Source organism: Natator depressus, chromosome 14 (genome assembly GCF_965152275.1).
Source record: "Natator depressus isolate rNatDep1 chromosome 14, rNatDep2.hap1, whole genome shotgun sequence".
Taxonomy (NCBI): Eukaryota; Metazoa; Chordata; order Testudines; family Cheloniidae; genus Natator; species Natator depressus.
Genome location: NC_134247.1, coordinates 13,866,565 through 13,879,852, shown reverse-complemented (window position 1 = coordinate 13,879,852; position 13,288 = coordinate 13,866,565). Strand labels below are relative to the sequence as shown.

Sequence of the window (13,288 nt, the reverse complement as noted above, 5' to 3'; positions counted from 1 at the left end):
CAGAAACATCACACAGATCTGGTTTTCCCTGAATAAAGGCGGTTGAAATGACACATTCTAAAAAAGCCACCCCCACAGAATGAGACCATTCAGCTGCCACGAGTTTAGGAGGAAATGAAACTGTCAAGAGAAAGGAAGTCTGAAACGAAATCCATTTGTCGATACATTTTAGATTCGAGAAAACACAGAGCCCTGACTTCATTGAGACCACGCCGGATATGCTGATAGTCCACATTCTGCTGTCTGAAGAAAGAACCAGGACCATGAGGAGTTTCCTTGTCCGGGCTTGGATTCTTTTGCCAGGTGAGACAGGATTCTTTAGGTCAATAGAAATAGACCCAGGAGGCAGATCTGCTCCTGTTGGAGCAATAGGAGCTGTGGCTGCTAATCATTTCTGCCCTCAGGTCCCCCACCCAAGTGCCTGATGTTAAGCACAGGTTTGAACGGATAACAGGAGAGAATGTCCTAGTTTAAAGCCAACCTGCAGGAATCCCCATGGCCCTGGAGAAAATGTCCTACCTAAAAGCCAAAACATTTCAATGCTGCAGTGGGTTGAAGTGGTTTGGAAGATCTCACAAACCAGGGACCTTAGTACTACAGTTTTTCCTTTAAGATAGGGGGAGGAATTACCTCCCCCAAGTCTAATAATTGTACCCTTCCCTGCCACCGATGGCTCTGGAGGATTGTCCTCTAACTTCCCTTAACACATTTTCCTCTCCTCCCTCAACCCCCATGCAGCAAGTTGGTTTGAGAAGGAATTTCACTGCAATCAAGTGCTCTGCAGATGATAGTAACGTCCCCAGTGCAGTCACTTCCAAGTAGGATGCAGACCAGTTATGCACCTATTTTTTGTTTGCTTGCTTTTTAAATAGTATTGTGAGGTCGGGTTTTCAATGTCACACATGACGCAGGAGAACAAGTGGCACTGAAAGGCACTGGGACTTGGGCTCCTAAGTCACTTAGACACAGCTGACAAACCTGACCAATGCAGTGAGTATTTCTATCTGAAAAGCCACAAAAGGAGAACAAATTCCATGATCTTATGGGGTGGGGGAGGGCAGGGGGGAGATGAGAAGCAAAGCAGTGTTAACAAACATACAGATATCACTTTTCACAGAAACAGACTTCCTAGCTGGCAAGTCTTAAAAAAAGGAACCAAACAAGCAAAAGAAACAATAACAAAAGACAAGAACTTGCAAAGCATCTGATTTGTTTCTATTCTATCTAGGTCCAGTAAAGAATAGAGACAACTGTACATTATTTTTATTACTGAGTCTGCAATAAAAACCTACCTAAATGAATTACAATGATTTGCACATGGATATGTAAATATTTATTTGTTTTTCCTAAAGTTAATTAAGTACTTTAGGGAAACGTGTCAGAACGGCCCCCAGCAAGAATTGGTGGCTGCATTCTGAGGCCACCAAAACATTTCTTGTGAAACCGATCCGCACAACACGCCTGTGTGGCAGGAAAGCACTATTATCCCCAAGGGAACTGAAGCAGAGAGAGGTGAAGAAATTTGCCCAGGGTCACACAGAGTCTGTGGAGGACTGGGGACTTGGACCCAGATCTTCTAAGGCCCAGGCTATCAGCTTTCACCACCTTAGATCCACCACAAAGCAGCTGTCTCCTTCCACACAGGAATATCCACGCACAAAAGGTTGATCTGGCTAACTAGTTCTGAAGTGTGTCTCTTTGTCACTTGTTTTTGCTCAGCAGGAAAGCAATGAAAGCAATTCTGTCTTTTGCAGGCTGTTGGGCTCTGACTGGCCCTAGGGAGGTGAGCGGCACCGTGGGAGGGTCGGTGTCTGTGCAGTGCCAGTACAACGAGGCGTACCAGAACTATAAGAAATACTGGTGCAGAGGAGAAATGTGGATATCCTGCTCCATAGCTGTTCAGACCAACAGTTCAGAGGCAGAGGTGGCAGGGGACAGAGTCTCCATCCAAGACAATCACACGCAATGCACGTTCACTGTGACCATGGAGAGCCTGGCACTGGGCGACCAGGATGTTTACTGGTGCGGGATAGAGAAGAGCGGCTTTGACGGCATGGTCGCTGTCAATGTGTGTGTTTCCCCAGGTAAGTCCTTCAAGGGTGTGGTGTGTTGTGCCAGTCACCCAGCACCGTGAGCAGCGTGGCTGCTGCTAAGCTAAGAGTCAGTGCCCTGGCACACCAGCTTGTCTGCCTGGCCAGCACACTCCTGAGGACTCTGTCAGTTGAAACCTTGCCTGGCCAGTAACAATCAGTGAACCGCAATTCCCAAGTTCCCAGAGTCTCCCTGGCTAGAGGGACAGTTTATTTGCCTCAGCGTGCTGATTCCCATGTTCCTATCTCAATGGAGTGGGGAAGAATAAGGACTGAGATAGAGGTACAGAGGGAAGGGGAGGAGAAGCCAGGGCCTATCTGCTCACTTGTTGGCCAGTAATGCAGGACGAGGCATTTAAACACCATGTGCTCATGTCAGAATAGTTCTGTCTCATTTCCTTCCTCCGCTGCCACCACTGATCCCTGCAGAGGAAGCCAAGTCTCGCTCACTCTCCCCAGTCCCTCAATATTGTTGGAGTTCCCCCCAAACCTCTTCCACTTAGCTCCCCAAGAACTCAGTCCCACTCCAGTCTCGTCCCTCAGGTTCCTTTATTTGGCATACTGCAAAGCTACGTTATCTCACTGGGGGCCATCAGCGGTTGAAGTAGGATACCGAATTACAGCTACTGTGTTAAAACAACACCACACCACCTTTCTCCGCTTGCAATGGCCTAGCTAGTACACACGTCAAGGAGCTTTAATAGCCCAGCCACCATGAAGGCAGGTGCCGTCTCAAACAGGAAATCGATAAACAAGGGCGTGGTAATACAGCTCTGTCTGCTTTCATTTGCAGCTGTTCCTACCTCACCGCCAATGACGCCAGAAAAGGACCTGACCGTTGCCACCTCCCCATGGACTGTTCCTGAAGTGGAAAAATCCACCTCCTCCTTTAACAGTAGTGATGCTCCTGCAGGGTGAGTGCCCAAACTCATGCTAGAGGCACTGTGAGGTCTCCTTTCCCCAAGCTCCATGGCAGGTTTGGGGTCTCTACACAGCCCTCCGAAGTCAGGGCTACAATCCTTACAGATGCCAAGGCTTTAAGTCAAACTCAGGCAGCATGTAGGATTCGAGAACTCACAGGTCACGGCGAGATTTTTAGCTGAGTTTACAAGTTGAGATAGGGTCATTTATCATCCAAGTCAGGGCCAGACAGTCCTGCTGCTATACAGTCCTTCCTGTCCTGCAAACTATTTTCTGCCCTGCAAGGTGAATTCCATTGCATTATACTGTATCAAGCCCAGACTTGCAAACAAAAAGAAAGCAAAAAACACCCCTCCACCCACACTCACCACTCTTCCAGCCTGTCATGGTCCAATTTTAAAGAGCTAGCGCTGCATTTCCCCTCACATCTGACATGCAGGACTCTTGCTATTCTATTGGGCTTTCCAGTCAGGCAGGGAGATGTACTGAACATGTCAATCACATGACAGAATATCTGAAATTTCCATCTTGAAGTTGTTGTCCATTGTTTCCTTCACACTGCGGCAGAAGCAGTTGACAAACCCCAGCACCAGAAGGGGTGTGTGTGACACTGCATTCTGTACGATTGTGTCTAACTTTTTAATCAGAAAAGCCAAAAATTCATGGCAAAAGATGCAGTGCAAGTCTCTAAGAGAATAACAACATCGAGCACTTTTCCTCCACAGATTTCCAGGCACTTTACAAAGGAGGTCAGTATCATTAACACCATTTTACAGATGGGGAAACGGAGGCACAAGAGGTGACATGACTTGCTCAGGGTCAGCCAGTAGGCCAGTGGCAGAGCCAGGAATAGAACCCAGGTCTCCTGATGCTGGGTCCAAGGCTCTAACCACTAGGTAACACTGCCATCCCTAAACAGAACAGGGGTTTTACCCTAGCTCAGCTGAAAAGAGTCTAACAGTTGTAACCTGATCATTTAATTAAGTCAATTTAATCAATAAAAAGAGTTTGTTTTTGAAGTGCCAACCACAGGGGCCCTGTTAGGGTCACTAGAATCGTGCCCACTGCTGTCGCACTCTGTAGGTTTTTGTTGAAATCAGACCTTTGTTAGGCACTATGCTGAGGCCAGCAAACTCATGTCTCTGGTCACCTGGGCCTAGATCCTCAGATGTATTTAGGTGCTTAACTCTCATTGAGGGCAGGGAGAGTGAGACATCTAAATGTCTTTAAAGACCTAGGCCCCAGTACACATTTAAACCCCGCTGTGCAAAGAGGAAAGCTAGGCCTGCTAGTTAGATTGCCAAATTTTCCTTTGCAGTATGGTTTCTGTTTATTCAGTTGGATGCTGAAATCCAGCGTAGCAAGGTGTTAGCCTCAGCTCCGCAACTGACTCAATGTGCTACTTTGAAGCAAGTCACTGTACTTGTGCCTCAGTTTCCCATCTGTAAAAAACAGATAGGCGTTGCCTAATACTTACCCACCCCTTCAAACAACTTGAGAGGGAAGCAAGATATATGTCTAGTCTTTATATAACAAAGTGTGACCGTTAAGGGTAGAAATAAACATTCTCTTCTCCTTCGCCTAGTATACCAAACCTCGTCCTCCATATCCTGATCTCATCCGTCCTGCTGGTTCTACCTTTGATTGTGTTCATTGCTGTAAAGTTTAGAAGAGCATTACAGAGGAGGAGCAAAGGTAAAAATTCTCTGATCAATTTTGCTACTAAGTGTCACTTCATTTTCCGGATGGTGCAGCCCAATTATTTTGCTTCCTTCCTAAGGACCATACTGTTCCTGTCCCCAAAATAACAGCACAAGACAGACACTCTCAAAATTCACCCCACGTACTTCGTCAGTTACTCCATGCAGCAGGTCGCATGGCTGTACAAACTGGTAGATCCCCACAGCTCACCCAGCCCCCGCTATCATACATCCCCAGCCACAGTGATGGAGCAGGTACCTAGCTCAGGCTAGATACAGGAGCTGGCTAGTTAAAAAGCAAACAAACCAGTTGTTTCTGACCAAGTAGAAATCAGCTGTTTAAATAAGATTCATTAACACTCAGCAAAAGAAACAAATTCCCCTTGATTACCTGATTTCATCAGCTGCTCCTAAGAACTGCTCCTCTGGCCTGTAGTGATTCCCAGCTTTTCCTGCAAAGCTGTCTACCCCACAAGACCCATGCTGCCTCAGGTTCTGGTAATCCTGTGACTTCCAATCAGCTGCAGCTGGGCTTGCCAGGTTCTGATGGGTACTAATAACAGGGAAATAGCTGACAAAGTCTTTTCCTCCGTCACCTCAGCCAGAGGGCATGCAATCACTGCCTCAGCAAAAAGAACCGAACCAACGCCGGGGCCGCTGCTGCATGAGAAAGCTGCACCAGTTTAACTTAAATTGGGTCAAGACATGATTTAGCTAAACTGGAGCAAAGTCTCTGTAGACATTTATTTTATTATTTATTTATAAGGCTGCTAGTGTGTGGAGACCGTGGCCTATCATGCTGGCAACTATTGTCACAGAGTTTCCTGGTCCTCCCCTATCAGAACCCATCTGTTGTCCCGCGTCTTCTACTTAGTTTGTAAGCTCTTTGGGTCTCTTTGTTCTGTTTGTACAGCACCTAGCACAACGGGGGTCCTCAGGCATGACTGGTGCTCCTAGACCCTATGATAATACAAGTAACACAATCAGAGAACTGGATGGGACCTTGAGAGGTCATCTAGTTCAGTCCCCTGCACTCAAGGCAGGACTAAGTATTATCTGGACCATCCCTGACAGGTGTTGTCTGACCTGCTCTTAAAAATCTCCAATGATGGAGACTCCACAACCTCCCTAGGCAATTTATTCCAGTGCTTAATCACCTTGACAGTTCGGAAGTTTTTCCTAATGTCCAACCTAAACCTCCCTTGCTGCAATTTAAGCCCATTGCTTCTTGTCCTATCCTCAGAGGTTAAGAACAACAATTTTTCTTCCTCCTTCTTGTACCAACATTTTACATACTTGAAAACTGTTATCGTGTCCCCTCTCAATTTTCTCTTTTCCAGACTAAACAAACCCAATTTTTTCAATCTTCCCTCATAGGTCATGTTTTCTAAACTTTTCATCATTTTTGTCGCTCTTCTCTGGACTCTCTCCAATTTGTCCACATGAGCATCCTTCCTGAAATGTGGCATCAAGAACTGGACACAATATTCCAGTTGAGGCCTAATCAGCACGGAGTAGAGCAAAAGAATTACTTCTCATGTCTTGCTTGCAACACTCCTGCTAATACATCCCAGAATTATGTTTGCTTCTTTTGCAACAGCGTTACACTGTTGACTCATATTTAGCTCGTAGTCCACTATGACCCTCAGATCCCTTTCCACAGTACTCCTTCCTAGACAGTCACTTCCCATTTTGTATGTGTGCAACTTATTGTTCCTTCCTAAGTGGAGTACTTTGCATTTGTCCTTATTGAATTTCATCCTATTTACTTCAGACCATTTCTCCAGTTTGTCCAGATCATTTTGAATTTTAATTCTATCCCCCAAAGCACTTGCAGCCCCTCCCAGCTTGGTATCGTCTGCAAACTTTCTAAGTGTACTCCGTATGCCATTATCTAAATCACTGATGAAGATATTGAACAGAACCAGACCCAGAACTGATCCCTGCGGGACCCCACTCGTTATGCTCTTCCAGCATGACTGCGAACCACTGATAACTACTCTCTGGAAATGGTTTTCCAATCACTTTTGCACCCACCTTAGAGTAGCTCCATCAGGGTTGCATTTCCTTAGTTTGTTTATGAGAAGGTCATGTGAAACAGTATTAAAAGCTTTACTAAAGTCAAAATATACTACATCTACCGCTTCCCCCGATACACAAGCCTTGTTTCCCTGTTAAAGAAAGCTATCAGGTTGGTTTGACACTATTTGTTTTTGATAAAATCATGCTGTTACTTATCACCTTGTTATCTTCTAGATGTTTGCAAATTGATTGCTTAATTACTTGCTCCATTATCTTTCTGGGTACTTTCCACTGAATTTTCCACTGTATTTTCCACTGCATGCATCCGATGAAGTGAGCTGTAGCTCATGAAAGCTTATGCTCAAATAAATTTGTTAGTCTCTAAGGTGGCACAAGTACTCCTTTTCTTTTTGTGAATACAGACTAACACGGCTGCTGCTCTGAAATCTGTCCTTTCTGGGTACAGAAGTTAAGCTGACTGTCTGTAATTCCTTGGGTTGTCCTTATTTCTCTTCTTATAGATTGGCATGATATTTGCCCTTTTCTAGTCTTCTGGAATCTCTCCCGTCTTCCACGACTTTTCAAAGATAATCGCTAATGGCTCAGATATCTCCTCAGTCAGCTCCTTGAGTATTCTAGGATGTATTTCATCAGGCCCTGGTGACTTGAAGGCATCTAATTTGTCCAAGTAATTTTTAACTTGTTCTTTCCCTGTTTTAGTCTCTTCTGATCCTACCTCATTTTCACTGGCATTCACTGTTAGACGTCCAATCAGCACCAACCTTCTTGGTGAAAACCGAAACAAAGAAGTCATTAAGCACCTCTGCCTTTTCCACAATGATTTATTTATTTCAGTTTAAGAGTGGCTTATATGGATTTAGTTTAAGCCAGTTTCGTATTCACTTCAGCTAAACTGAAGCAAGACGTTTTCATACTGAAATACGAGTCTACCCAGAGTTCTGCCCTTCTTTATCTAAATTGGATTTTGACCTGATTTACTTTAAACTGGGGCAATTCTTGCATGTAAATGAAGCCTAGAACACCACATTTTATTGCACAATTCTAATCTTCCCGCTCAACTTCAGCTGAGCTGCAGCCACCCTGCACTGTTAGCCCCCTATGTGGGGGTACAGCTCCAGGGTTCTCTTTTTTTCTAATTCTGGGAAGAGATCAGCAGGAACGCTGCAGCAGCCAGTTAGAGACAGAGAAATATTACTGACCTTTCACCCCCCAACTGTAGCTCTCTGTCTTTCATTTGCATGCTGCATGAAAAAGGAATTCTCAAAGCAGAAAGGTCCAGATCCTCAAAGGAATTTAGGTTTCTAACAAATTAGGAGCCTAAATAACTTCAAGGCTCTGAGCCAAATTGCTAATCCTTAAAAGGGAAACTGTCCCCAGAGACTTGGAGATCTCTAAAAAGACACTGGGGATGTCTCTCCTTGCCAGACACATCCACAGAGCCCTAACCTCATGGTGTTGGTGGTGAGAGGCTCCCATGAGCCATGGAGCAGGAGTGTAGCCCACCAAGGAGCTGACGCAACCGCTTTCCCTGGGCGCTGCAAAGCACTATGGATCTGTGCACCACTTGCTGATCCAGAGGGCTGGGTCTGTGTTTGGCCTTGAAAGCTGACCTGGTTCATTTAGATCTAAAAAGCTGGGTCCACATTGACACAGGACGGTCCCCCAGTGAGTTACATACACACACAGTCCAATGGTTGACAAATTCCTTTGCAAAAGCTCCCAGATGGAGATAGTAGTAACACTTGGTCCTAGGAAGGCTCTGCTTCCCTGACATTGCATCTAGGGTGCAGGATACTACTGCAACAAGTGCCTTAGAAAGGCCTAGCCATAAATAAAAATAGCTTTACATCAGCTTGATACATTTCCTGTTTCTGATTATTTCAGCCCTTGCGGACACACCAGGACAAAAGGATAAGAACGTCTATCTCTACAACAAGGTAAGGTAGGCTCTCGGGTAGGTGCTCAGATACAGTGGTGATTAGCTCAGTACAATAACGTATACAGGATAGAACAGACGATAGTCAGTGGCTCTCTGAGTTTAGAGTATTTCACACATTACTGAACCCCTGAAAAGGTGACACACCTTCACCATTCACTCAGTGCTACTAAGTCCTAGGAAAGGTATAATGTCATAGCCAAGTCAATCTACACTAGCGCAGCAGGTGTCTGTCTCCCTCTAGTGGATGGTTCACATAAGAAGTTAAGCACATGCTACCCCTACCAGCTAAGGGAGTTACTATTGTAGCTCAGTGTGACGCTTTCCGACGGTACCCAAGATTGTGGGGGCACCTCGCTACCGCTTGCCCTTAGCATGAGGAAGCCCTGTCTGTGCCTGTCGTGGGTCAGCTCCCCAGCTCCACCAGCCACAGGCACCATAAGCCCTCCCCTCTAGGCCCCACAGGCCTCACTGTTCTGCTACAGGTTAGCGGTAGGTACATCCCAAACCTTGAACCCTCCAAGCATCTCCCTGGAGTGTCCAGCCCCTGATTCGCTGGAGACTTGTGCTCACAGATTCAACACTTCCAAACAGCAACGCACCCCAGCTGGCCAGTTCCACCTCAGGTCACCGCTCCGCTGAACAAACAGCGTTTAGAGAAGTTTATTTAACAAAGCAGAGAAATTCAAGGAACAGCAAGCGGAGGTATTGGAAACAAATGGTTACCCATAAAACAAAATCCTAACGCATTCTAGAGCCTAGACTTAATGAGCAAGCTCCTCTCATGTCTTGTAGAGTGTTCCTCACCCTAAATCTGTACAGTGCCTTACAACCAGGTTGGCTGTGTTCCCCTTTCATGAGCCAAGCATGCTGTCAGTTTGCCTCCCAGGTGAAGGATCCAACATGTCACTTTGTACTCTAAGAGACAACCCTTTGTCTTTATTCATAAACAGGACACTCCCCTCCCCTGGCTGTTTGTTTATTCAGGTAGATTTCCTCGCTGGTAGACTTCACAGTCTCTCAGTCCTCCCCAGCTCTGGGTGTAAATAGGCAGACAGTGTGCGGCATACGATACACAGTATCCAAATGGGCAGACAGGGAGAGAGGTGTGTGTTACCTCCTGCCTGCAAGGAACATCTCCGAGGTGTCTCACCTGCTGGTGACCTGTCTTAATTCCAAGCCCTCATGAACGTAATTTCTGTATAGATACATAACTCCTTCAATACTATCCACACGCACATTGTGCAATGATTGAGGACCAATGGGCAACTGACGCTCGGCAGAGACGGCACATGCCACCCGTCAGTGAACTATGTATATATCTGACCCAGGGGATCTTTGTAAACCCTCTGCACCCCTGGTGCCCTCTGGAAGTTGGCACCAGAGTTCCTTGGGTCACACTCACCTCATAGAGACTTGTGCTTTTAGCAGAAAATTCCCAGCCCTGCTGATTAACCAGTGTGGAGTTGGAGGGGTCATTATTTAGACTCAGACAGCAAGGGCGCCCTTTTTAACATGGCTGCAGCTTAGGGCAGTACAGGGAAGGAGTCACTTCCTGCCAACCCCACCCCTTTAGCTCCTCAGTGTGGCATTTTGGTAAGAGGGGTCGCTTAGAGTTTCCTGTTAGCTCTGAGCACCTCCCATGTCTGTTTTAGAATCCTGGGCACACCCTTTCCTTCAGTGCATCAGATCCTGCTGCCACAGGCCAGACAGCAACCTTTATGAACAAGCAGCACCTGCCCTGCTCAGCCGATCCAGCGTCCGACTATGAAAACGTCCCACTGAGGAATCAGGTAGGAAGAAAACCCAGTGACAGCATACTGCTGCTGGAGGGTGTACTCCCCCATTCTGAGACTCCCTGCTTCCAGGCCTGGAGGACACTGTTCCAAAAGGGAATCTGCGCCCATTCAGGGGCAAAACCTTTCCTCTTCCTCTTTCTTACCACTAACCAGCCCCTTTCAGCAGCAGCAACTCATGAACTCTTCAGGAAACGCACAACCTAATTAAAGCCAGGGGTCACCTGGAAGAATCAGCTGTGGTTTGCAAGGTTCTCGTCTTCTGCCTGGACCTGCTCCAAGTTACTCCATCTCCTCTTCTTGTAGTTTCTTCTCTCTGATTCATGGTGTCTTTATTTCAGGTTTCAGGAGGGAGAGAAGCAGTTTCTTCTGGCCCAGAGCACTGCTCAGCCACAGATCAGGAAGACACCTACGTCAATATGTGCCCAATCACACCCCGTCCCCCCATGATTTGTCGTCAAGCAAAGTGTGGGAGAAAAGCTGCAGGCTGAAGCCCTTCCTACTTACGGGACATTTAACAGTTCGTCCTTATTTTCCTACTGTCCCATGAAAGCTTCCAGACGGGCATTCCCTCTGCCCTGCTTCTGCTGAGCAATCTGCCAACAGCAAGATGTGGTGGGGAGGTCCCACTTCCAGCATGACTGTCTTCAGAAATGTACTGTGGGACAACAGCTACTACAAAATGCTTCTCTTTTCCTGGACATCAGCTTGAAATAGCACAAAGGCTGGTGGCTTCGGTTCCTGGAGGGCTGGAGGTATTCCTCTGGTGCTTGTTGTGGCATCTCTCTGCTCCAATGCCAAATAATTGCTGTCAAGGTTCCTTCCCCACTCTGAACTCCAGGGTACAGATGTGGGGACCTGCATGAAAACCCACTAAGCTTATTTTTACCAGCTTAGGTTAAAACTTCCCCAAGGTACAAACTATTTTACCTTATGCCCTTGGAAATTATTGCTGCCACCACCAAGTGTCTAACAGATATTTAACCGGGAAAGAGCCCACTTGGAAACATCTTTCCCCCCAAAATCCTCCCCAAACCCTACACCCCCTTTCCTGGGGAAGACTTGATAAAAATCCTCACCAATTTGCATAGGTGAACACAGACCCAAACCCTTGGATCTTAAGAACAATGAAAAAGCAATCAGGTTCTTAAAAGAAGAATTTTAATTGAAGAAAAAAATTAAAAGAATCACCTCTGTAAAATCAGGATGGTAAATACCTTACAGGGTAATCAGATTCAAAACATAGAGAATCCCTCGAGGCAAAACCTTAAGTTACAAAAAGACACAAAAACAGGAATCTACATTCCATTCAGCACAACTTATTTTCTCAGCCATTTAAACAAAACATCTCTAGCTAGATTACTTACTAAGTTCTAAGACTCCATTCCTTTTCTGTTCCCGGAAAAGCATCGAACAGACAGAGAGAACCCTTTGTTTCTCCCCCCCCTCCAGCTTTGAAAGTATCTTGTCTCCTCCTTGGTCATTTTGGTCAGGTGCCAGCGAGGTTATCCTAGCTTCTTAACCCTTTACAGGTGAAAGGGTTTTTCCTCTGGCCAGGAGGGATTTAAAGGTGTTTACCCTTCCCTTTATATTTATGACACACCCACCAAATCACAGATAGGGTGAAACTCTGGCTGTGATTTCTTCCTGGAGCACTAGGGGAAAACAGAGTTAATAAGACACATGCACTTCTAAATATACTACCAAGTATATAAAGACTAACAATATTTGTCACATCTCAAGGACGATTTTAACCAGTTGATTCTGGGAAACTTTCACGGGAGGGGGCATCAGCCACTTTGTTAGAAGCTCCTGAGATGTGTTGGATGTCGAAATCAAAATCTTGGAGAGCTAAACTCCACTGAATACGTTTTTTGTTATTTCCCGTGGCAGTATGAAGCCACTGTAGCGCAGCATGGTCGGTTTGCAGGTAGAAACGCTGTCCCCAAACATATGGGCGTAGCTTTTCCAGAGCGTAGACAATGGCGTAACATTCTTTTTCACTGACTGACCAGTTGCTTTCCCTCTCAGACAGCTTCTTGCTGAGAAACACTACAGGGTGGAATTCTTGATCCGGTCCTTCCTGTATTAAAACTGCTCCCACACCATGCTCAGATGCATCTGTGGTTACTAGGAACGGTTTGTCAAAGTCTGGGGCCCTTAGCACAGGGACAGACATGAGTGTCGCTTTAAGCTGGTTAAAGGCCTTCTGACTGTCTTCGGTCCACTGAATGGCATTTGGCTGTTTCTTTTTGGTTAGGTCTGTCAGTAGGGTGGCGATTTGGCTGTATTGCGGTACAAATCGCCTGTAATATCCGGCCAAGCCAAAGAAGGATTGGACCTGTTTCTTTGACTTTGGGACAGGCCACTTTTGGATAGCATCCTCTTTGGGCTGTAGAGGGTTGATAGTTCCTTGACCCACCTGGTGTCCAAGGTAAGTCACTCTGTTTAGGCCTATTTGACACTTCTTAGCCTTAACAGTTAGTCCTGCCTCCCTTATGCGCTCAAAGACTTTTTGTAGATATTCCAGGTGTTCTGCCCAAGAATCCAAAAATATGGCCACATCGTCAAGGTAGATGACTGCATTTTCTCCTAATCCCGTTAGGAGACATCTACAAGTCTTTGGAAGGTGGTGGGTGCATTTCGCAGCCCGAAAGGGAGTACATTAAATTCATACAGCCTGACCTGTGTGGTGAAGGCTGACTTTTCCTTGGCGGATTCATCTAGCGGTACCTGCCAGTACCCCTTGGTTAAGTCCAAGGTAGAGATGAACTGGACCCGTCCCAGTTTCTCTAATAGTTC

At 46.1% G+C, this 13,288-nt stretch overlaps 1 protein-coding gene and 1 long non-coding RNA gene across 2 annotated transcripts in view; one reads left to right on the top strand and one right to left on the bottom strand.

Moving 5' to 3' along the window:
* Window positions 1-13,288, bottom strand: part of LOC141998644 (uncharacterized) — an 89,703-nt gene that overhangs the window by 18,120 nt on the left and 58,295 nt on the right. The window lies entirely within an intron of this gene.
* On the top strand, window positions 264-11,059 carry LOC141998640 (CMRF35-like molecule 6). The gene is made up of 8 exons (XM_074971495.1): window positions 264-303; window positions 1,755-2,084; window positions 2,884-3,004; window positions 3,737-3,760; window positions 4,597-4,706; window positions 8,639-8,691; window positions 10,346-10,483; window positions 10,828-11,059. The coding sequence occupies exons 1-8, from the start codon at window positions 264-266 to the stop codon at window positions 10,975-10,977; spliced, it is 966 nt and encodes a 321-aa protein (XP_074827596.1). The 3' UTR covers window positions 10,978-11,059.

Bases quoted from the DNA above. Each gene is read 5' to 3' on its own strand.
- LOC141998640 (XM_074971495.1), top strand. From the start codon at position 264: ATGAGGAGTTTCCTTGTCCGGGCTTGGATTCTTTTGCCAG. The intron at 304-1,754 runs GTGAGACAGGAT...TGTCTTTTGCAG, and splicing joins GGCTTGGATTCTTTTGCCAG to GCTGTTGGGCTCTGACTGGC. The intron at 2,085-2,883 runs GTAAGTCCTTCA...TTTCATTTGCAG, and splicing joins CAATGTGTGTGTTTCCCCAG to CTGTTCCTACCTCACCGCCA.